Source organism: Bombina bombina, chromosome 7 (genome assembly GCF_027579735.1).
Source record: "Bombina bombina isolate aBomBom1 chromosome 7, aBomBom1.pri, whole genome shotgun sequence".
Lineage (NCBI taxonomy): Eukaryota > Metazoa > Chordata > Amphibia > Anura > Bombinatoridae > Bombina > Bombina bombina.
Window position 1 is genome coordinate 596,378,597 of NC_069505.1, and position 27,409 is coordinate 596,406,005.

General features: G+C 41.4%; 1 protein-coding gene across 1 annotated transcript; it reads right to left on the reverse strand.

Annotated features, from left to right (window-relative positions):
* Window positions 1-15,303: 15,303 nt before the first annotated feature.
* Window positions 15,304-23,428, reverse strand: LOC128636137 (uncharacterized). The gene is made up of 3 exons (XM_053689191.1): window positions 23,332-23,428; window positions 17,212-17,278; window positions 15,304-16,276 (listed from the first exon to the last, which is right to left on the reverse strand). The coding sequence occupies exons 2-3, from the start codon at window positions 17,260-17,262 to the stop codon at window positions 15,686-15,688; spliced, it is 642 nt and encodes a 213-aa protein (XP_053545166.1). The 5' UTR covers window positions 17,263-17,278; window positions 23,332-23,428; the 3' UTR covers window positions 15,304-15,685.
* Between the last annotated feature and the right edge of the window lie 3,981 nt (window positions 23,429-27,409).

The following is a 27,409-nucleotide window of genomic DNA, read 5'->3' on the forward strand; positions in this document are numbered from 1 at the left end:
GCAACACTTGCTCAGAAAGCCTAAAGTGCTTGTACCATCTGGTAATAACTCAATTTGTTTATTTCTGACATGATACAAGCCCTACTGGCATGCTGAACAACTGCAGTATTTAAAATGCTGGTGCACTGAGAATATCTAGTTATGCCTCACATGCATGTGCAGAGAAAAAAGTCCTTACACTGATAGCTTTTACTAGAAGTATTTTTGCCAATATATTCAAAGATGCAATTCATCTATGTGCATTTAAATTTTGACTGGAATGACCACTTAGTGGCATTAGGACATTCTATGCCGTCCAAACCGCCCTTAGGACAGCATAGAATGTCCTAGCCTCTTGGCTGTACTAAAGCCAAAGGCGCTTCCCGAATGGGATTGCGGGCTGGAGGGCGTGCCTAGCGTCATAGGCACTCCCCCCAGGCACAATCCCATCATTGAAATCATACGATCGCGTGATTTCAAATTGTTATCTTTGCTCCGATGCAGACATAGAAGTCCGGCCGTTAAGGGGTTAATAAACAAGGTTGTAAAAAAATTGTGTGCATGTGTCCCCCAACACTATGGTTAAAAGATGGGGTTATCCTCATGTAAATAAGCACCTTTGGATATAGTTATATAACTGAGATGGGCAGAAAGGGGCTCCTAGAAGCCTCTACTCAAATAAATGCACCTTTATTCCCACCTGGTGATTACTATTACCAGACAGAGTGAATTTATATAGGGGCTTATGGGCTTTATAACAAACAATTGTGGGGATCTCTAGGCCTATTATAAATGTAAATATGCTGAAATGTGTTTAAGTGTTATAACCTTTTAAATGGGCAGTAAAACAACTTTGCAATATTTTATTTATTTTGCCCCTTTTCATGTAATGTAGATCTGAAAATCAAGCTAATTCTCAGAACTTAAAATGCGCCTGCAGACTTCTCGAGGTAAACCTTGCTACATATCTGTCCCTAATTGGCTTTGTCAGATAACAGTTGCAAAACAGTTCACTTTATACTAAATTTATGACTGTGATTGGCTGTGTTGTCTGCAGACTAAAGCCCAGATTGTCTTTTCCAAATAAGGAAAATGGCGGTGGAGTTTGGCTATTGAAAAACAATTGCAGTATAAAAACAATGTTAATTTGTTATAAAACCATTAAGATTTGGCTGATATGTTTTTCTATAGCTGCAAAACATAAAGAGAAGCAGTCTGCCAGGAACGAACAGCAGCATCAATAGCTTGTTCTATGGCCCGGTTGCCACCTGGGTGTAGCTTCTTTCTGACGAGGCCCAAAGGAGGCCGAAACGATCGCCTGGGGTTGCTGTTTTCCTCGTTCAGAGGAGAATTGCCTGGTATTTCGGGGCTGGACTGACCATGTCGGCGGGATCAGACTGATATACTAAGGGAAAGTTTCCTCTGTGAAAAGCACAACTGGGCAAAAAGAAGCTACACCCAGGTGGCAACCGGGCAATAGAACAAGCCACTTATGCTTTTGTTTCTGTGTTATTCTATAGCAACACAACACATATGTCTTGTAATAATTGTATGGTGCTTACTGTGCCTTTATGGGAACTGATGTCAAGGGGTTTGAATATTTACTTTATATTTATATTTATTTTATCCAGCTCCCTTAAAGGGATACTAACCCCATTTTTTTAATGATTCAGATAGAGCAGCAATTTTAAGCTACTTTCTAATGAACTCCTATTATCATTTTTTCTTTGTTATATTGGTATCTTTATTTGAAAAGCAGGAATGTAAAGCTTAGAAGTCGGCTCATTTTAGGTTTGGCACCCTGGATAGTGCTTGGTTATTGGTGGTTACATTTAGCCAGGTGCTGAACCAAAAATGGTCTGGCTCCTAAGATTTACATTCCTGCTTTTCAAATAAAGATACCAAGAGAACAAAGACACATTGATAATAGGAGTACATTAGAATAGAAATTTGCTTAAAATTGCTGCTCTATCTGAATCATTAAAGAAAAAAATCTGAGTTTAGTAATCCTTTAGGATCCTAACCTCATATGTGAGTGTGTGGGTCTTCGATTAGCTCAGAAAGCATTGTCACAATCTGCACTAAAGACTTAGGGCTCCATGTATTAAGTGCCGCGCGGACAAGCTTCTCAGTCTGTTAGCCTGTATGCATCATTATACACTCCGCTGTTTTTAATGCATGACCAATCATGTGAGAAACGGGACTGTAAATCACAGAGTGAGAACTCTCTCTGTGACTTCTCTTTGCCACCTCAGAGGTCTAATGACCTCTGCTTCTTACATTGCAGGAAGCAGGGTCACCTGCACGAACCTCTCCCGCAAGGGCTCCGGAGCAGCTTACTTCGCTTCTTACATGGAGCCCATAGGGTTAAACTTAAAATCTTTACTTTCTTAAAGACAACACAAATGTATTAAGTGGGTCATTAATCTCATTATATTGAAATTCCAAAACCATGCGCATGATTGACAACAAACAAAATAATAATACTGTGGGTTTAACGGTTACATAACAAGTTGAGGACCTGTATGATGACTAATCCCTTTTGTTTGTAGTGATGCTCATAGGTGACATGTTTAACCCCTTAAGAACCGGGCATTTCAGACTAAAACTTCCCCAAAAGACCAGAGCATTTTTGCCTTTCTACATTTAAAGGGACATTATACACTCATTTTTTATTTGCATAAATGTTTTGTAGATTATCTATTTATATAACCCATAAAGTTTTTTTTGTAAATTTTTTTTATAGTTTTGCTTATTTTTAAATAACATTGCTCTGATTTTCAGACTCCTAACCAAGCCCAAAAGTTTTATTTGAATACCGTCAGCTACCTTCTCCAGCTTGCTCCTGTTTGTGTAAAGGGTCTTTTCATATGCAAAAGAAGGGGGAGGGGGAGTGTCTTATTTGCCACTTGCAGTGGGCTTTCCAACTACCTTTTCAACAGAGCTAAACTGACAGCTTCTAAATAAGTTTTTAAACAGTTTTATACTGGATTTTTATATCAGTATCTGTGCATCTTATTCTTTATAGTAGTGTCTATTACATGCAGTTATATGAAAATGAGTGTATACTGTCCCTTTAAAGAAATAGAGCCTTTTTTTATTTACTTATCAAAACTATATATATATATATATATATATATATATATATATATATATATATATATATATATATATATATATATATATATATATATATATATATAGTAGACAACCCAAAGTATTGATCTAGGCCCAGTTTGGTATATTTTATGCCACCATTTCTCCGCCAAATGCGATTAAATAAAAAAATGTTTTAACATTTTTACAAACTTTAGTTTTTTCACTGAAATAATTTACAAACAGCTTGTGCAATCAGGGCACACATGGTTGTAAAAGCTTCTCTGTGATCCCCTTTGTTCAGAAATAGTAGACATATATGGCTTTGGCATTGCTTTTTGGTAATTAGAAGGCTGCTAATAGCAGCTGCGCACCACACTTTTATTCCATACCCCCAACTGTCCCGATTTTAGGGGGGTCTGTCCCGCATTGCCCCATGCATTTTTGTTTTAAATTTTATTGAACTCATACATGGTCATCACGTGACCACATACAACCAATACACAGTCAGTGGTTTTTGGATCATTTGACTACATGTGCCATATTGACTCATCTTTAAGCTCAGGCATGAGAAGGCAGAAAGGGGGGGGGGCAGACGCAGCAGCAGTTAGGGCACTGTGTCTGCTCAGCTAAATAGTTTAATTTTTGCAGAGTGATCTGTAGTGGTCTCTGAACCGTTAGGCAGCATAAGTAAATAATTTGGAAAGTTGTATACAAGGCTAAAGTTTTTGTGGGATTTATATACTGCTCCAAATGCCTTTTTTTTTCACAGAGCACTTAATACCTGCTAAACCTCAGGAGTATCATGTACAAATAAAGTAGCAGCTTTAATTTGTTAGGAATATTCATTCTGCTGTCAGTTAAAACACTTAACACCCTCTGATCCCTCTCAAACAGCTTTCTTACCTCCCCCACTGCCCCAATGGTCACCCCCATCTTAAGTACTGACATACAGTCTGCCAGTATGCAGTTTTACACATTTTTTTTTATTAGTATTATTGTTAGTGGATGATTACCCCCTTACCTTCCCATCTCTCTAACCATCCCCCTTCTAACTAATTCCTGCCATCTTAGGTACTGGCAGATGTCTGCCAGTACCCAGTTTTCTATAAGTACCAAGTCTGGCACTTGTCGTTAAGCGCTTAAGGACCAGCATTGTACCCTTTACGACGCTGCTGTCCTGTGCCTCTTTCTGACGCAATCTTGCAAAAAAGAAGATGTATGCTTACCTGATAAATAAACTGATAAATAATACATAAATAAATAATACCTGATAAAAGACTCCATAGAGGAGTAACTGGTTTGAACAAAGGCCTGATCCTGACAAAAAGAATTGAACATCTGGGACATCTGCCAGACGTTTGAGTAACAAAATAGATAAAGCCGAGATTTGCCCCCTTTAGGGAACTCGTCGCTAAACCCTTCTCCAAACCCTCTTGGAGAAAAGACAAAATTCTAGGAATCCTAATCTTACTCCATGAGTAGCCCTTGGATTCACACAAATAAAGATATTTATGCCAACTCTTATGATAAATCCTTCTAGTCACAGGCTTACAAGCCTGAATCAAGGTCTCTATGACCGAATCATAAAATCCCTGCTTGGATAAAATTAAGCTTACAATCTCCAAGCAGTCAGAACACATTTGTGTGTGCACAATTTGATATGTGTCACAGCACAATAGGAATCGAACCTGAGACCACCAGTCTCTGGCCGACTGCTTTGTCACTTGAGCCACTGAAAGGCTCTTTCAAGAAAACTAGATTTGGATGGAGGAAGGGCCCCTGAATCAGAGGTCCTTCCTCAACGGGAGTCTCCACGCTGGAAGAGATGCCGTTTCCACCAGATCCACATACCAAATCCTGCGAGGCCAAGCCAGAGCTAAGAGGATCACCAAAGCCCTCTCCTGTTTGATTAGAGCAATCACCCGAGGAAGGAGCACAAACGGAGGAAATAGGTATGCTAGACTGAATGTTCAAGGGACCGCCAGAGCATCTATCACTTCCTCCTGGGGGTCCCTGGAACTCAACCCGTATATCGGGAGCTTGGTAATCCGTAGAGATGCCAAGAGATCTAATTCCGGCAGACCCCACATGAGAAACAGGCTAGAGAACACTTCCGAATGGAGTTCCTACTCCCCAGGAAGAAAGGTCTGCCTGCTCAAAAGGTCCACCTACCAGATGTCCAGCCCTGCCTGGGATGTAAATCGCCGACAGTTAGGAAAAGTGGGCCTCCGTCCACTGAATTATCTTGGATACCTCTGTCATCGCTAAGAAACTCTTTAGTTCCTTCCAGATGATCAACGTAAACCATTAAAGGTATATTGTCCGACTGGAACCTGATGAACTGGACCGAGGCTAACTGAGGCCAGCCCAGGAGAGCCTTGAAGATTGCTCTCAGCTCCAGAATGCTTTAGAAAGAACAGACTCAGACTGAGTCCAAACTCCTTGAGCCTTTAGGGAACTCCAGACTGCTTCTCACCCTCGAAGGCTGGCAACTGTTGTCATAATCACCCAAAAAGGTCTGCAAAAGCAGGTACCCTGATAGGATGATCCAGGGACAACCACCATGGAAGAGAATCCCTTGTTTCCTGATCCAGTAGCATTCAGAGAGACAAATTTGCTTAATCTCCGTTCCATTGCCTGAGCTTGCTTAACTGCAGAGTTCTGAGATGGAACCGAACAAACGGGAAGATGTCAATTGCCACCATCAGCCCGATTACCTCCATGCACTGAGCCACTGATGACCTAAGAGTGTGCTGAAAATAAGACAATGATCAATAATCTTTGATTTCCTGACTTCAGTCAGGAAAAACTTAATTAATTGATAGGGAATCTAACATACATACCAGAAAAATACCTCAAAATTACGACTCAGGAACTCTGTCCCCAATTTACCTTCCACTCGTGTCGAACGCAGGAAGGATAACACCATGTCCGTTAGCAAACCTCTTTGTTGTAACAAAGTCGCCTGGAATAGGAAAACATCTAAATATGGTGCAGCAATGCACCATGAAAATTCTGAAAAGTTGTGGCAAGATTTAATGAAAACAACATGAACTAGAAGTATTTGTCCAGAAAGACAAACCATAGATGGGAACATGCAGATACCCGTCCTTTAAACTTATCAGGAATTGATCCTTCGGGATCCAAGGAAAGATGGCACTAAGAGTCCACCTAGAAGGACGGTACTGTCTAGATTTTGGAAGTCTAAAAACTGTCTGAAGGCTTCCTTCTTCTTGGGAGCCACCACCAGACTGAATAAATCTCAGACCCTGTTCCTGAACCGGAGATATCACTCCCAGGGGGGAAGAGGACTCCCACCTATGAAAGGAACCCAGTCTCTATCTGATTCCAGAGATAGAGAGATAGAGAGATATATATATATATATATATATATATATATATATATATATATATATATATATATATATATATATATATATATATATATATATATATATATATATATATATATATATATATATATATATATATATATATATATATATATATATATATATATATTCATTCAAGGATTAAGCACTCACTGGTCTTCAGCCGTCTGTGATACAACAACATTTTATTAATGTGATGTTTCGGGACACAAAAAAACAGTCCCTTCCTCTGACTGTTTTTTTGTGTTCTGAAACGTCACATTAATAAAATTTTGTTGTATCACAGACGACTGAAGACCAGCGAGTGCTTAATCCTTGAACTTATCTACAATTTTTTATAGCACCCTGGCTGTTGTGGAACGACGGTGAGAGTGCATACACATCACACTGACTAATTTTATTTATATATATATATATATATATATATATATATATATATATATATATATATAATGGGCATTGTGAAGCACAGCGGAATACCCATAAGGGTCTCAAGGCGCTGCTCATGTTATTGACCTTACTGGAGACCAAACTTGCAACACTTGGGCTGCTACAGAGCTCACCCACAGTGCCCTAGCATGCTGAACTATCTGCCCAAGCACTATCTGTCCAAATAGAACCAGACAACGTGCTAGTATGCTGCCGTAAAAGACAGTAATACCGACCTGGGATGTCATCTTGAACAAACCCACTACCCCAATAATTATGGGATCCTGAAAGGGAATAGGTATCCTCTATAGGGATAAAAGTCTCCTGGTCATTATGGAATTGTTTTCCAAGACTCCTTGAGAGGTCCTCTACTAAAAACTCCTGTCAATATAGGAATTGTGAATCAAAGGATAATACCCATTCACTTTCATGTCATAGTACCGCATCTTGGTACCACATAAAACTAACGATGACCGAAATGTCGTTCCATAACAGCTAAAAACTCCTTAGTAATAACCGGAGCAGAGATAGCTTAAAACTGAAGATACTACTTCAGTATCAGCGTGAGGAATCATACCGTCAGAACTGAGAACTTACTAAGGGCTAGATTTATTAAGCCCTTACGGCAGCAAGTTCTCACAAGAACTTGCTCGCCGCAATTTAACAAGCAGCGGTCACCAGACCGCTGCTTCCCTAAACTCTTCACCACCTCTGAACTGGCGAAATTCAATCTCCTCGGTCGAGTCCGACCGAGGAGATTGACAGCTCCTGCCCGCGCGTGATTGGTTGTGCGCGGGCAGGGGGCGGGATTGCACGCGAGCGCAAAATTGCGCTCGTGTGCAATGTTAATTACCTACGGGTAATTTCACCCCGCCACAGGCGAGCTGAGGCGTACATGGGCGCGTATACGTGCCCCTGTACGCCTCAGCTATGATAAATCTAGCCCTAAGTATCCCCTTCCTCGTGTAACATAGAAAACCTCTAAGAAAATAATCTAGTGTGACAGAAACCTCACTCACTGAATATTTATTCTTCCTCTTGCGCTCTCCCTGCAGCATGGGAAAAGTCGACAACCCACCTGACAAGTCCAGATGGAATGATGTCTTGCAAGATAACCGCAAGAGGAGTCGTGAAGGAAGCGCAGGGCACTGGATGAATGGACGCTAAGATTTTCGGACACTTGAGGAGAAAGCTGCAGAAAATATGCTTCAGAAACATCCAAGGCAATGTTGACTCTGAAAAAAAATAAAATATATATATACACATATACATATATATATATATATATATATATATATATATATATATATATATATATATATATATATATATATATATATATATATACACATATATATATACACACACACACATATACAAAATTTGTTTTTTTAGCACACCTTACAAAAAGTTTAAATCCACATCTGGGAGTGCTGCCAATATGACCCAGTAATTACACAAACAAAGAGGTATCAGCGCACATCCATTTTCAAAAGCACAACATATTTTTTGAACTGCTGCAAAAATAAAAACCTAATAATACATGGGGAACAGAAAATTTAGGTAGTCTCCAGCAGTACCAAGACATAACTTGTGCACTGTGTATACCCTATTCATTCTTTATACAATAAAATTGAATATTACCAAATTACCGAGACTTTATATTTAAGGGAAACGTTCTAACCTAGTTCCCTTACATAGTACATACTAAGAAATAAGTTAAAAACGGATGTTACTGTCTCTTTAAATGTTAAACACTTTTTTCTTTCTTTATTAATATAAAGGTTTCCAGTCTCATAGCAATCTTGTAGAGAAATCATCCAGACATCGGATGAAAAAACACAAATAAATAATAGTCATCCTGACTACTGTAAACAAATAAGGTACTGCGGGTAAAGCCTCTCTGGTGTATTAAGCAGAGATGGCGTCCAGACTATCAATACCCTTGACCCTTACTGTATGTGAATCCTCTCTGCTGCATGTTTTACAATGCAGCAGAGAAGGCAGTCGTAGCACACAATATATTTAAATTGTACCAGTTATTAGAAGCCTCTCAGCTGCATGGTCCACTACGCAGCAGAGAAGGCATCCATAGCACTCAAAGCCATTACCAAGAGAAAAGCCTCTCCGCTGCACAGACACAGCACAGACCGGCAACCACTCCATGATAATTAGTAATGACAGGAGCCTCTCCGCTGCATAGTCACAGCGCAGCAGAGAAGGCATCCGGTGTAAATCAAAACACACTTCATAGATTAACCGGGAAGCAGGGAAAAGAAATGCGCAAACAATGGCGCCGCAACTTAGCCCCACCCATCGTGGGCGTCTCCAACTAAAGTTCCGGGCGGTAAGAAAAGAAAGCAGAAGCCGCACTCATAGTTGAAAAGAAACATGCTCAACAACATGGCCATACTACCAAATAAACTCCCGGTCGGCCAATTAACATGAAATAAGGTCAACGGAGTTAGCAATACACCTAATCTGTTTACCACATTTAAGTTGAGTACAAAAAAAAAAAAAAAAAACAGTATAAACCACCCAGATGGCTGCAATTAAATAAAATAAGCCGTTGGGAGTTTGCAAGTATGCCAGATCATAAAATAAAAAAAAAGAGCCACTTCACACCGCGTCCTCCAGTTCCTGAATTCACTGCCAGATAACATGTCACCCTCCCTCTTAGGGTTAATGTATCTAGTGTCCTTTATAAGGATAAAGAGTGCTAATTTTTTCTGTGTATGCATCCTTTCCAGAAAAAAGAATTTAGCACTTACCTTAGAAAGCTGCCCGGCAGGAAGGCAGCTCACCCGGCTTGCAAGGTCCTCCTCCTCACATTGGCCTGTGGAACAAAAGAGTACTGAGTATATTCCTTCCCTCAGTCTTTCACAAACAGGGCAGCATACAATCTATGGGAGGCGCAGTGAAAATTATGTCCCACAAGTTCCCATTGCTCTAAAGCCACCAAAGCTCTCCTGTAGAGACTGATATGGACTATGGCTACACCCTAGAACAAAGAAGCACTCTCTGGCACTACTTTAAAAATAATAAACTCTTGATTGAAGAATCTAATCTAACACCTCACTTTACCTCTTTCTATCACTAATGTAGGCAAAGAGAATGACTGGGGTGGGAGGGAAGGGAGGAGCTATTTAACAGCTCTGCTGTGGTGCTCCTTGCCTCCTCCTGCTGACCAGGAGGTGAATATCCCATTAGTAATTAAGATGATCCGTGGACTCATCGTGTCATAAAAAAGAAAGTAGCACGATTGTGCTATTTCTGCATGCCCCACTACAGAAATAAGTGTGTGTGGGGGGGTTATAATTACAATGCATTAACAGCCGAGGGCAGATACACTCCAGAGTTCTGTTCTAATCAGAGCCTCGGACGCCGCAACCACCTCTGGAAACCTAACCATGGGTCCCACCCCACCCACAATGTGCTTTTAAAGTTTCTCGGACAGAATGCGTGTGGGACAGACAATCCGGTCTGTCCAAGAACACAACAAAAATGTTTAATTTCCTGTTGCAAAAAAACATGGCAAAAACATATGAATACCCCATTTCTGCTTAGACCGTTACTTCTGAGAGGGTAAATGAGGCAGAGATATGGTTGCTTACCCTCCCATATTTCCCTGGGCTCCCGTATTTAAGCATACTCCTGGCTCTCATATTATGCTCCTTCCTGATCCTCAATCTCCTGTGCACACATAGCCTTTACGTGTGCACAGCTGAGGACGGAGTAGGAGCATTTTTTTTTTTTTTGTTATTATGAGGATTTTAATGGTTGAGTATTGCGCTATTAAGCACAGAAACACTTTGTAAACATATTTTTACTTTATCATCTGAGAAGTACTGGCGCTGTCCTCAGATCTACACATCAGTCTGTGGCTTGTAAGTGACTGAAATTTTGTTTTCTTTCCTGAGACATGGGAGAGTCCACAACGTCATTCCATTTACTACTGGGAACCAATACTCAAGCTAGAGGACACAATGAACAGGGAGGGAAAGCAAGACAGGCAGATCTAAACAGAAGGCACCACCGTTTGAAGAACCTCTCTCACAAAAGAGCCTCAGCCGAGGCAAAAGTATTACATTTGGAAAGCGGACCATGTTGCCGCCTTGCAAATCTGTCCTACAGAAACTTAATTTTTGAAAGCCCAAGAAGAGGAGATAGCCCTAGTGGAATGAGCCGTAATTCTCTCAGGAGGCTGCTGTCCAGCAGTCTCATAAGCAAAACAAATTAGACTTCTCAACAAGAGGGAAAGAGACGTAGAAGAGGTCTTCTGACCCTTACGCTTTCCTGAGAAACAAACAAACAGGACAGAAGACTGACAAAAATCTTTAGTAGCCTGTAGGCAAAACTTTATGAGGAGGAGGAGGATTAGGACAAATGGAAGGAACAACAATACCATGATTAAAGGGAACAACAACACCCGTTTCAAATGTTCTAAACCAACAATTATTTATGCAGTCTTCATTATGTTGTAGAAAAACAGCTTCATAATTTAAAGGTTAATCCGCAGCCTAGCACTTGCTATGTATGCTGCAATATTGTAACGCGCGTTCTACATTAGTAGGTCACGTGACTCACGCAGCACCTATTTCTAACACTGAGGACGCAAGCAAGCTGGCGTCCGTGGTTACAATCACCCAGGAGGGTCTCCGGAAGCATGTGCCCTGAGAAACCCACCACAAGAGTCTCTTGTTAACGGATCCAGATCTATCCTCTGAGATAGATCTGAATGGTCTCCATTCTATTGCCTGAGCATGCATAATTGAAGAGCTCTCAGATGGAATCGAGCAAAAGCAATGATGTCCATGGAAACGACCATCAGACCAATTACCTCCATGCATTGAGCCACTGAGGGACGAACAGAAGACTGAATAGAGAGTCAGGAGTTATCTGACCTCTACGATGGTCCCTAAGAAACACACCCTTGTAGCTGGAACAAGGGAACTCTTGGAGTCAGTTTCCATCCATGGGAACGTAGAAAAGACAACAAGATCTCTGTATAAGAGTTTACTAGTTGAAAAGATGACACCTGAACTAATATGTCATCCAAGGCGCCACCACAATTCCCTGAGACCTGACAACTGCAAAGAGAGCCCCCAGAACCTTTGTAAAAATTCTGGGAGATGTGGTAAGGGGCCAAACGGAAGAGTAACAAAATTTAAAGTGCTTGTCTGGAAAAGCGAATCTCAGGAACTGGTGATGATCCCTGTAGATAGGAACATGAAGTTACGCATCCTTCAGGTCTATGGTCATGAACTGACCCTCTTGGACCAAAGGAAGAATGGAACAAATGGTTTCCATTTTGAAGGATGGTACCCTGAGAAATTTGTTGAGACACTTTAGGTCTAAAATGGGTCGAAAAGTTCCCTCTTTTTTGGGAACCACAAACAGATTTTAAAAGAATCCTAGACCCTTTTTCCTTACTGGGACTGGAACAATCACTCCCAGGGAGGAAAGGTCCTGAGCACAGCTTAAGAATGCCTCTTTTTACCTGATCCGCAGATAATCTTGAGAGGAGGACAAGTCTTTAACTCTATTTTGTAACCCTGAGATACTATGTCCACAGCCCAAGGGTTTGGAACATCACGTATCCGAGCTTGTCGAAACAAGGAAAGTCTGACCCCCACTTGATCCAATCCCAGACCGGGGGGGGGGCAGACCCTTCATGCTGACTTAGTCTCAGATGAAGGCTTCTTTGATTGCTTCCCATTATTCCAAGTCTGATTGGATCTCCAAGAGGACTTGGACTGCTCTGGCTTGGAGGTGGGAGAGGAAGTCTTTTGACCTTAGAAGTTACAAAAGGAACGAAAATTAGAATTGAGGTCCCTTAGGTCTATTCTTCTTGTCTTGTGGTAGAAAGGACCCCTTTCCACCCGTAATTTCAGAAATGATCTCTGCCAGACCAGGACCAAACAGGGTCTTACCCTTATAAGGTAGTGACAGGAGCTTGGACTTGGAGGTAACATTAGCTGACCAAGATTTTAGCCACAGAGCCCTGCGGGCTAGAACAGTGAAGCCAGACATCTTGGCTCCCAGTCTTATGACTTGCATGTTGGCATCAGGGATAAAGGAATTGGCCAATTTGAGAGCCTTAATCCTATCTTTGATCTCCTCTAACAGAGTCTTCTCTAAAATCAAAGCAATACACTAATAAGATTCTGAACTTGTTACCGTAGCAATACAAACTGCAGGTTGCCATTGTAGACCCTGATGAACATACAGGGTCTTTAGATACGCCTCCAGCTTTTTGTCCATGGGATCCTTAAAAGAACAGCTATCCTCTATAGGAATTGTGATTCCCTTGGCCAGAGTAGAAATAGCCCCTTCCACCTTAGGCACAGTGCGCCATGAGTCCCAAATGGAGTCAGCAACAGAAAACATCTTTTTAAAGACAGGAGATTGGGGGAATCCCTTTCCAACACACAGTCTGGAACAGGAAACACTTCCACAGAGGAAGGAACATCATAGTATTTATTAAGCTTACTAGATTTTTTAGGGTTGACAGCGACAGAAGAATCAGTCATCCAAAGTAGCCAGTACCTCCTTTAGAAGTGAACAAAGGTGTTCAAGCTTAAATCTGAAGTTTACTGTCAGAATCTGAGATTTCACCCTCAGAAGCTACCAAGGTATCCTCCTCATCAGACTTATGGGGGAGGCCAACCTTTGCAGCCGAAGATGGGACAGACACTATCAGAAAAATGTTTTGATTGCCTCTTGCGCTTCCCTACCATGGGAAAACCAGATAAAGCCGCAGATGATATCTGTGCGGCGAAATCTATTGGCAAATACACTCCTCCAGGAGGCTGAGAGGAACTGCAGGGCACTGTATGTGAAGCCATTGAGGCTTGGGACGTTTGAGAAGAAAGCTGTGGCATATCCTGAGAGACATTAGGCTCAGAAAAAAGTATTTATCTTTAAATCTTAGGGTCTTTTCTAAACATGAGGAACATAATTGCATAGGCAAAACAATTTGAGCCTCCAAACATAATAAGCATTTATCCAAAGGAACAGACTCCTGTTCATTATCCATAGCTGATAAAGTACCAAATAAGTAAGGAATGTTGCTTTAAGAAGGATAGTCCTTCAAAGAGTTTAGTTTAAAATAAAAATACACCTCAGAAGCTGAGGTGCCCTACCGTAACCTTCAGAAGCTGCACGAAATTAGAACTCTCCAATCAGCCAGACGATAACCCCACAGCTGCAACTGAAGAAAAACTCATAGGAATGACGCCACTCTGCTTAGTTACAAGCGGAAGAGTGGGAGGTCACGTGAGCGGCATCAAAAGAAACTGTGCATTAAAGTAAAAGCACATGATTCTACTCCGAAGTAAAAAACGGAAAGTAGCCATTTAAAACATTCCCTTAATAGAAATCCTTTGCAATAAATACATATAGCCATAGGGTCAGTAGAGCCATCCCATAAAAACGAATGGAAGCCGTTAACCCCCTAGTCTCTCCCTCACATACAAATAGTGCCTGCATACTGCCCCAAATGAATCCTCAATAAAGGATTATAATGTCCCATGAAAATGAATGCAGAATTAAAGTAGATAGTGCAAGTCTTCAATACCTAGAAGACAAGAGGCACTAATCTGCATTTACAACTGTCAGGCAGCAAGACAGCTCATAAGGTGTGAAAGGACACATACTCCTATCAGAGACCTGTAGAAAAAGAACAGAGTAACCAACTCTGGTTTTCTATAACTAGGGTAGCAATTATGTTAGAAAACAAAGCAAGGACCACCTCACCACTTTCTAATTGCTTAAAAGCCACCACTACTCTTACTCGAGAGATTGACGTGGACACAGCTAAACCCCAATCCTTGCTTGCAGGGAAAAGTACCCATAAAAGGAATAAATATATTTAGACACCAACTTCACATCCTCCATTGACAGAGAATGACTGGGGGCTATGGGTAAGGGAAGTGACACTTAATAGCTCAGCTGTGGTGCTCTTTGCCTCCTCCTGCTGGCCAGGAGTAAATATCCCACTAGTAATTGGAATGATGTTGTGGACTCTCCATGTCTTAGGAAAGGAAGTGAACATTTTTTTTTTTATATACGATTGTATGTGGCGGTGAAATGGTGGCATGAAATACCAAAATGGGCCTAGATCAATGCCTTGGGGTGTCTACTTAAAAAAATAAAGTTTTCTCTAAAACTCCCGGTAGTGAAGGGGGGGTTAAGATTCATTTTTTTGTAAAGCTAGTATTAAAACAATTTTTTTTTTTCCAGTTTCATATACTGTTTTTTCCCCCTCATATTTGGGTATTTCTGCAAACCAAATGTAATGTCCTAAAAGTGTCAGAAGAAATCAAAGGTAGGATTTGTAAGGGCACCACATAGCATAGTAAAAACTTAAAAATTGAATGGGTAACAAAATAAAAACTGCATGAAGGGTGTGAAAATAGTTATGTTTTATTCTTTAAAGAACATAGAAAATTACTGAACGACTGATCTTTTTCTAGAAAACATAATACAAAACAAGTAAGAGTGAGGCCTACAGAAAAGATAATACAACACTAGCCATAGGCAGGCCTACAGAAAATATAATACAACACAGGCCATAGGCAGGCCTACAGAAAATATAATACAACACAGGCCATAGGCAGGCCTACAGAAAATATAATACAACACAGGCCATAGGCAGGCAACATAATACAACACAGGCCATAGGCAGGCCTACAGAAAACATAATACAACACAGGCCATAGGCAGGCCTACAGAAAACATTATACAACAGTAGCGCAAACTGGAATAATGCACAAACATCAATATTAAACAGAATATTTTGCACAGAAATCTTCTGCAAATCCATCAGTTTTCACGGTATGTGTACCCTCCTCACCATCCAGATCATCCGGAAATGGGTATTGGGCACGTACGGCTCCCACTACACACGCTGGAATACGTCTTTTCTTTCTTGCGTTCATATGCTTATGCACCCACTTAGTGAATGCCCAGTAGGTAACCCTTCTATAATCCCTATGCCGCGTACCAAAAAAGTTGGGATAATCGTAATCACTATGCAAGCGCTCAAACATGTGTAGGTTCTGTATGTGCTCAGGGTCGAGAATGCGGTTCTTAAAGTAATCCACTTCGCAAATACATTCCTCCCCAGATTTAATATATGGCTGGATCTTGGGAATCTCCTTACAACACATAGACTCTTCCTCTGTATACATAGGAGTACAGTGTTTGCATTTGCACCAATACACGTTCCCTTTTCGTGGTGCGTTTGTATTAGAATCCTTTGGAATTTCTATTTCTTCTCCTCCTGCATCTTCTTTAACCGGATCCCACATACAGAGTTCTTCGGGTCGCAACATCATGGGTTGGTTACGCCTCTCTTCTTCCAGAATCCCTCTCTGGATTTAAAAATAAAAAGACAATACGGTAAATTTTAAAATGAGTTTTATTTAGCACTACTTTATTATGATCCTGGCTGCTCAAGTAATACATTATAGAACAGAAACTGACCAGCCTACATTAAAAAAAAAGAGACAAGAAGCCCAAAAGTGTTCATTCGTGATTCAGATAGAGCATGCAACTTTCTAATTTTCTTATATTATCACATTGTTCTCTAGGTATCTTTTGTTGAAAAGCAGAGAAGTGAGCTCAGGAGCTTGTGCGTGTTTGAAGCACAACACCGCAGGAGTTTTGCAAGAACGTTATCCATTTGTAAGAGCACTAGATCGCAGCTCTATTTCCCGCTATATAGTGCTCCAGATGCCTACCTAGGTATCTCTTTAAAAGTGACAGTCTACACCTTGATCATCTTAAAGACTTACCTTAGATTAAGCTGTAAATATCCTTCTGCACCTTTTCTAACAGTAAAACAGTTCTTTTAAAATGAATATTGTTTCTGACCAGTTTGAAATGGCTGCCAAGCTCAGCCCACTGATGACATCACAATTTGGGCTGCATCTAGGCACTCTGCTGAATAGCATTGACAGTCTGCTGAATACAACTAGTGAGCCTTTTTTGATTGGATGCCATATGCAGCCCAGATCATGATGTCATCAGTGGGCAGAGCTTGGCAGCCATTTCAAAGGTGCCAGAAACAATATTTAATTTAAAATAACTTTTTCCCCCTGTTCCTGCTGCATGATATTGAAAAGGTGCAGGAGGATATTTGATGCTTAATCCAAAGTAAGACTAAGATTATCAAGGTGGAGATTGTCCTTTTAATAAAGAATATCATTGGATCAAAGCAAATTTGAAAGAAAAAAAAAAATGTATGCTGTCTAAAGAAAGTTTTGGGGTATCATATCCCTTTAAAAAATATATATATTACACTCACCAGTCTTGCAAGTTCCGCTTCATCCAGGTCAAACATTGTTTTGTGCGCCATTGTAAACTCTTAATATCTAAAGAAAGAGAATAATTTATTTTTATAATCGTTATATTTGAAGAATAACCGTCACACACATTAAGCTAAATACATATAACCTGTGTCTGTTTCAGTTTGACAAAAACAAATATCACTATGTAGTTCAACAAAAAATAAAACCAATTAAAAAATTAAGAGTTGTTTTATGCTTAATAAAACCCTAGGCCGCTCATGATGATCAGTGGTGGCCATACACATCCACTCCCCAGTACTGATAATGACCGCAGTGCACCGCTCATGCCGGAAGAGCTTTTAGAAAGCCTGGGGGAGGGCTTACAAGGCCCAATATCAGCCCCCAGACCACTTATAAGTGACCCCTCAATCGAAAGACGCAGTGTCATTAAATAGGAGGGGAGATGGGGGCTACAATATAGCCACCACTCTCTCTCAGGGTAAACAGCAGGTGCGTTTGCAAGTTATTGACATCATTCTGTGACCACTCACATTTTACAGAGACAAGAGATTCCTTTTATGCTCTTTAAGGGTTGCAGGCCCCTGTATGATGTAGGTAATCAACCGTAAAGAAGCTGAACTGTTTATCCTGGGGTACCAGCAGCACATACACACACATGTAATACACATACACACACGTGCCATACGCATACCAGCAGCACACACATGTAATACACACACATGTGCCATACGCATACCAGCAGCACATACACGTACCAGCAGCACATACACACACGTGCCATACGCGTACCAGCAGCACACACATGTAATACACACACACGTGCCATACGCGTACCAGCAGCACACACATGTAATACACACACACGTGCCATACGCATACCAGCAGCACATACACGTACCAGCAGCCCATACACACACGTGCCATACACGTACCAGCAGCCCATACACACACGTGCCATACACGTACCAGCAGCCCATACACACACGTGCCATACACGTACCAGCAGCCCATACACACACGTGCCATACACGTACCAGCAGCCCATACACACACGTGCCATACACGTACCAGCAGCCCATACACACACGTGCCATACACGTACCAGCAGCCCATACACACACGTGCCATACACGTACCAGCAGCCCATACACACACGTGCCATACACGTACCAGCAGCCCATACACACACGTGCCATACACGTACCAGCAGCCCATACACACACGTGCCATACACGTACCAGCAGCCCATACACACACGTGCCATACACGTACCAGCAGCCCATACACACACGTGCCATACACGTACCAGCAGCCCATACACACACGTGCCATACACGTACCATCAGCCCATACACACACGTGCCATACACGTACCAGCAGCCCATACACACACGTGCCATACACGTACCAGCAGCCCATACACACACGTGCCATACACGTACCAGCAGCCCATACACACACGTGCCATACACGTACCAGCAGCACATACACACACGTGCCATACACGTACCAGCAGCCCATACACACACATGCCATACACGTACCAGCAGCACATACACACAATACACGTACAATACACATACCAGCAGCACATACACATGTAATACACATACACACACGTGCCATACACATACCAGCAGCACATACACACATGTAATACACGTACCAGCAGCACATACAGACAGGTGCAATACACATACACACACGTGCCATACACGTACCAGCAGCACGTACACACACATGTAATACACATACCAGCAGCACATACACATGTAATACACATACGTGCCACGGTGCCATACACATACCAGCAGCACATACACACACATGTAATACACGTACCAGCAGCACATACACACACGTGCCATACACGTACCAGCAGCACGTACACACACATGTAATACACATACCAGCAGCACATACACATGTAATACACATACACACACGTGCCATACACGTACCAGCAGCACATACATGTGCCATACACATACCAACAGCACATACACGCAATACACGTACCAGCAGCACATACACACGTAACACATACCAGCAGCACATACACATGTAATACACATAATACATGCAATACACACACACGTGCCATACACGTACCAGCAGCACATATTACACACAGAACCTACAGACACACACACACGTGCAATACATGTACCAGCAGCACATATCACACACAGAACCTACACACACGTACAATACATGTACCAGCAGCACATACCACACACACAGAACCTACACACGTGCAATACATGTACCAGCAGCACATATCACACACACAGAACCTACACACACGTGCAATGCATGTACCAGCAGCACATATCACACACACAGAACCTACACACACGTGCAATACATGTACCGGCAGCACATCACACACACACAGAACCTACAGACACACACACGTGCAATACATGTACCAGCAGCACATATCACACTCACACGTGCAATACATGTACCAGCAGCACATATCACACTCACACGTGCAATACATGTACCAGCAGCACATATCACACACATACCCTACAGATACACACATGCAACAGAACTATCCACTAGTATGTATCAAATGCAGTCAGAAAGTACAGGTTAAAATATGTAACACATTATGTATTATAAAGTAAGGCACATGCATGTAACACACATTATACAGAAGAATGTAGGGTACATACATGTAACACACCCCAGTACCCAACAGCATACAGATAAATGCAACACACACACAGTAACCAGCAGCACACAAATACATACATGCAACACACACACAGTAACCAGCAGCACACAGATAAATGCATACATGTAACACACAGTACCCAGCAGCACACAGATAAATACATACATGTAACACACACAGTACCCAGCAGCACACAAATACATACATGTAACACACACAGTACCCAGCAGCACACAGATAAATGCATACATGTAACACACACAGTACCCAGCAGCACACAGATAAATACATGTAACACACACAGTAACCAGCAGCATACAGATAAATGCATACATGTAACACACATAGTAACGAGCAGCACACAAATACATACATGTAACACACACAGTAACCAGCAGCACACAAATACATACATGTAACACACACAGTAACCAGCAGCACACAGATAAATGCATACATGTAACACACACAGTACCCAGCACACAGATAAATACAAACATGTAACACACACACACACTACCTAGCATTATACAGATAAATTCATACATGTAATACACACAGTACCCAGCAGCACACAGATAAATACATGTAACACACACAGTAACCAGCAGCATACAGATAAATGCATACATGTAACACACACAGTAACGAGCAGCACACAAATACATACATGTAACAAACAGTAACCAGCAGCACACAAATACATACATGTAACACACACAGTAACCAGCAGCACACAGATAAATGCATACATGTAACACACACAGTACCCAGCACACAGATAAATACAAACATGTAACACACACACACACACTACCTAGCATTATACAGATAAATACATACATGTAATACACACAGTACCCAGCAGCACACAGTTAAATACATGTAACACACACAGTACCCAACAGTATACAGATAAATACATACATGTAATACACATATGTAACACACACACAGTACCCAGCAGCACACAGATAAATGCATACATGTAACACACACACACAGTAGCCAGCAGCACCCAAATACATACATGTAACACACACACACAGTAGCCAGCAGCACCCAAATACATACATGTAACACACACACACACACACACAGTAGCCAGCAGCACCCAAATACATACATGTAACACACACAGTAGCCAGCAGCACCCAAATACATACATGTAACACACACAGTAGCCAGCAGCACCCAAATACATACATGTAACACACACAGTAGCCAGCAGCACCCAAATACATACATGTAACACACACACAGTAGCCAGCAGCACCCAAATACATACATGTAACACACACACACAGTAGCCAGCAGCACCCAAATACATACATGTAACACACACACACAGTAGCCAGCAGCACCCAAATACATACATGTAACACACACACACAGTAGCCAGCAGCACCCAAATACATACATGTAACACACACACACAGTAGCCAGCAGCACCCAAATACATACATGTAACACACACACACACACACACAGTAGCCAGCAGCACCCAAATACATACATGTAACACACACAGTAGCCAGCAGCACCCAAATACATACATGTAACACACACAGTAGCCAGCAGCACCCAAATACATACATGTAACACACACAGTAGCCAGCAGCACCCAAATACATACATGTAACACACACAGTAGCCAGCAGCACCCAAATACATACATGTAACACACACACAGTAGCCAGCAGCACCCAAATACATACATGTAACACACACACACAGTAGCCAGCAGCACCCAAATACATACATGTAACACACACACACAGTAGCCAGCAGCACCCAAATACATACATGTAACACACACACACAGTAGCCAGCAGCACCCAAATACATACATGTAACACACACACACAGTAGCCAGCAGCACCCAAATACATACATGTAACACACACACACAGTAGCCAGCAGCACCCAAATACATACATGTAACACACACACACAGTAGCCAGCAGCACCCAAATACATACATGTAACACACACACACAGTAGCCAGCAGCACCCAAATACATACATGTAACACACACACACAGTAGCCAGCAGCACCCAAATACATACATGTAACAAACACACACAGTAGCCAGCAGCACCCAAATACATACATGTAACACACACACACAGTAGCCAGCAGCACCCAAATACATACATGTAACACACACACACAGTAGCCAGCAGCACCCAAATACATACATGTAACACACACACACAGTAGCCAGCAGCACACAGATAAATACATACATGTAACACACACAGTACCCAGCAGCACACAAATACATACATACATGTAACACACACACAGTAACCAGCAGCACACAGATAAATGCATACATGTAACACACACACAGTACCCAACACACACAGTACCCAGCAGCACACAAATAAATACATGTAACACACACACAGTAACCAGCAGCACACAGATAAATACATACATGTAACACACACAGTACCCAGCAGCACACAGATAAATACATGTAACACACACACAGTACCCAGCAGCACACAGATAAATACATACATGTAACACACACAGTACCCAGCAGCACACAAATACATACATACATGTAACACACACACAGTAACCAGCAGCACACAGATAAATGCATACATGTAACACACACACACAGTACCCAACACACACAGTACCCAGCAGCACACAAATAAATACATGTAACACACACACAGTAACCAGCAGCACACAGATAAATACATACATGTAACACACACAGTACCCAGCAGCACACAGATAAATACATGTAACACACACACAGTACCCAGCAGCACACAGATAAATACATACATGTAACACACACAGTACCCAGCAGCACAGATAAATACATACATGTAACACACACAGTACCCAGCAGCACACAAATACATACATACATGTAACACACACACAGTAACCAGCAGCACACAGATAAATGCATACATGTAACACACACACACAGTACCCAACACACACAGTACCCAGCAGCACACAAATAAATACATGTAACACACACACAGTAACCAGCAGCACACAGATAAATACATACATGTAACACACACAGTACCCAGCAGCACACAGATAAATACATACATGTAACACACACAGTACCCAGCAGCACAGATAAATACATACATGTAACACACAAGTACCCAGCAGCACAGATAAATACATACATGTAACACACAGTACCCAGCAGCACACAAATAAATACATACATGTAACACACACAGTACCCAGCAGCACACAGATAAATACATACATCTAACACACACAGTACCCAGCAGCACAGATAAATACATACATGTAACACACACAGTACCCAGCAGCACAGATAAATACATACATGTAACACACAAGTACCCAGCAGCACACAAATAAATACATACATTACAGATATATACAATACCAGCATTATATGATCATTACCTGCTGATCTCACCGCGTGGTCACTCTGTTGCTAGTCTCCCCTCCTGCAGGAGCCAGTCACGTGCTGATAAACTCTATATGACTCGTGCACTTCCAGGCTATGCACGCAGCACGCTCCCTCTGTCAAGCCCCTAAAGTCTTCCCACACCGCCCTCTTAAGGTGGAATAGCTAATCTGTTTATAGCTAGTTTTTATTCTTTATAAAATCATTTATATTTGGTTAAATAATACAGATATATCAGGATGAATACTTGTTTGATAGTAAAGTAAGAACTAGTTTTATTAAAAATCAGTTTTAGTTAATAAGTTTATTAAGACCTAGCAACTGTATTAATCCACCTTATATAAAAAAAGGCGGGAATGCCAGAAGAGGCTGGGTTTGCAGGTCACTGTTTGTTCCTGTGACAGAGACTAGAACAAAATATAAATATATAACTGCAGGGGAGAAATGCTCATTGGCTGACAGGCCCTAAATACAGTACAAATGCTCATTGGCTGACAGGCACTAAGTACAGTACAAATGTTTATTGGCTGACAGGTACTAAGTACAGTACAAATGCTCATTGGCTGACAGGCACTAAGTACAGTACAAATGTTTATTGGCTGACAGGCACTAAGTACAATACACATGTTTATTGGCTGACAGGCACTAAGTACAGTACAAATGTTTATTGGCTGACAGGCACTAAGTACAATACACATGTTTATTGGCTGACAGGTACTAAGTACAGTACAAATGCTCATTGGCTGACAGGCACTAAGTACAGTACAAATGCTCATTGGCTGACAGGCACTAAGTACAGTACAAATACTCATTGGCTGACAGGCACTAAGTACAATACAAATGTTTATTGGCTGACAGGCACTAAATACAGTACAAATGCTTATTGACTGACAGGCACTAAGTACAGTACAAATGCTCATTGGCTGACAGGCACTAAGTACAGTACAAATGCTCATTGGCTGACAGGCACTAAGTACAGTACAAATACTCATTGGCTGACAGGCACTAAGTACAATACAAATGTTTATTGGCTGACAGGCACTAAGTACAGTACAAATGCTCATTGGCTGATAGGCACTAAGTACAGTACAAATGTTTATTGGCTGACAGGCACTAAGTACAGTACAAATGCTCATTGGCTGACAGGCACTAAGTACAGTACAAATGCTCATTGGCTGACAGGCACTAAGTACAGTACAAATGTTTATTGGCTGACAGGCACTAAGTACAGTACACATGTTTATTGGCTGACAAGTACTAAGTACAGTACACATGTTTATTGGCTGACAGGTACTAAGTACAGTACAAATGTTTATTGGCTGACAGGTACTAAGTACAGTACACATGTTTATTGGCTGACAGGTACTAAGTACAGTACACATGTTTATTGGCTGACAGGTACTAAGTACAGAACAAATGTTTATTGGCTGACAGGCACTAAGTACAGTACACATGTTTATTGTCTGACAGGTACTAAGTACAGAACAAATGTTTATTGGCTGACAGGCACTAAGTACAGTACAAATGATGATTGGCTGACAGGCACTAAGTACTGTACAAATGTTTATTGGCTGACAGGCACTAAGTACAGTACAAATGCTCATTGGCTGACAGGCACTAAGTACAGTACAAATGTTTATTGGGTGACAGGCACTAAGTACAGTACAAATGTTTATTGGGTGACAGGCACTAAGTACAGTACAAATATTTATTGGCTGACAGGCACTAAGTACAGTACAAATGTTTATTGGCTGACAGGCACTAAGTACAGCACAAATGTTTATTGGCTGACAGGTACTAAGTACAGTACACATGTTTATTGGCTGACAGGTACTAAGTACAGAACAAATGTTTATTGGCTGACAGGCACTAAGTACAGTACACATGTTTATTGGCTGACAGGTACTAAGTACAGAACAAATGTTTATTGGCTGACAGCCACTAAGTACAGCACAAATGTTTATTGGCTGACAGGTACTAAGTACAGAACAAATGTTTATTGGCTGACAGGCACTAAGTACAGTACAAATGTTTATTGGGTGACAGGCACTAAGTACAGTACAAATGTTTATTGGGTGACAGGCACTAAGTACAGTACAAATGTTTATTGGCTGACAGGCACTAAGTACAGTACAAATGCTCATTGGCTTGCAGGTACTAAGTACAGTACAAATGCTCATTGGCTGACAGGCACTAAGTACAGTACAAATGCTCATTGGCTGACAGGCACTAAGTACTGTACAAATGTTATTGGCTGACAGGTACTAAGTACAGTACAAATGCGCATTGGCTGACAGGCACTAAGTACAGTACAAATGTTCATTGGCTAACAGGCACTAAGTACAGTACAAATGCTCATTGGCTGACAGGCACTAAGTACAGTACAAATGTTTATTGGCTGACAGGCACTAAGTACAGTACAAATGCTCATTGGCTTGCAGGTACTAAGTACAGTACAAATGCTCATTGGCTGACAGGCACTAAGTACAGTACAAATGCTCATTGGCTGACAGGCACTAAGTACAGTACAAATGTTATTGGCTGACAGGTACTAAGTACAGTACAAATGCGCATTGGCTGACAGGCACTAAGTACAGTACAAATGTTCATTGGCTAACAGGCACTAAGTACAGTACAAATGCTCATTGGCTGACAGGCACTAAATACAGTACAAATGCTCATTGGCTGACAGGCACTAAGTACAGTACAAATGCTCATTGGCTGACAGGCACTAAGTACAGTACAAATACTCATTGGCTGACAGATACTAAGTACAGTACAAATGGTCATTGGCTGACAGACACTAAGTACAGTACAAATACTCATTGGCTGACAGGCACTAAGTACAGTACAAATGTTTATTGGCTGACAGGCACTAAGTACAGTGCAAATGCTCATTGGCTGACAGGCACTAAGTACAGTACAAATGTTTATTGGCTGGCAGGCACTAAGTACAGTACAAATGCTCATTGGCTGACAGGCATTAAGTACAGTAAAAATGCTCATTGGCTGACAGGCACTAAGTACAGAACAAATGTTTATTGGCTGACAGGTACTAAGTACAGTACAAATGCTCATTGGCTGACAGGCACTAAGTACAGTACACATGTTTATTGGCTGACAGGCACTAAGTACAGTACAAATGTTTTTTGGCTGACAGGCACTAAGTACAGTACAAATGTTTATTGGCTGACAGGCACTAAGTACAGTACAAATGTTTTTTGGCTGACAGGCACTAAGTACAGTACAAATGTTTATTGGCTGACAGGCACTAAGTACAGTACAAATGTTTTTTGGCTGACAGGCACTAAGTACAGTACAAATGTTTATTGGCTGGCAGGCACTAAGTACAGTACAAATGTTTATTGGCTGACAGGCACTAAGTACAGTACCAATGTTTATTGGCTGACAGGCACTAAGTACAGTACAAATGTTTATTGGCTGACAGGCACTAAGTACAGTACAAATGTTTTTTGGCTGACAGGCACTAAGTACAGTACACATGTTTATTGGCTGACAGGCACTAAGTACAGTACAAATGCTCATTGGCTGACAGGCACTAAGTACAGTACCAATGTTTATTGGCTGACAGGCACTAAGTACAGTACAAATGTTTATTGGCTGACAGGCACTAAGTACAGTACAAATGTTCATTGGCTAACAGGCACTAAGTACAGTACAAATGCTCATTGGCTGACAGGCACTAAATACAGTACAAATGCTCATTGGCTGACAGGCACTAAGTACAGTACAAATGCTCATTGGCTGACAGGCACTAAGTACAGTACAAATACTCATTGGCTGACAGATACTAAGTACAGTACAAATGGTCATTGGCTGACAGACACTAAGTACAGTACAAATACTCATTGGCTGACAGGCACTAAGTACAGTACAAATGTTTATTGGCTGACAGGCACTAAGTACAGTACACATGTTTATTGGCTGACAGGCACTAAGTACAGTACAAATGTTCATTGGCTAACAGGCACTAAGTACAGTACAAATGCTCATTGGCTGACAGGCACTAAATACAGTACAAATGCTCATTGGCTGACAGGCACTAAGTACAGT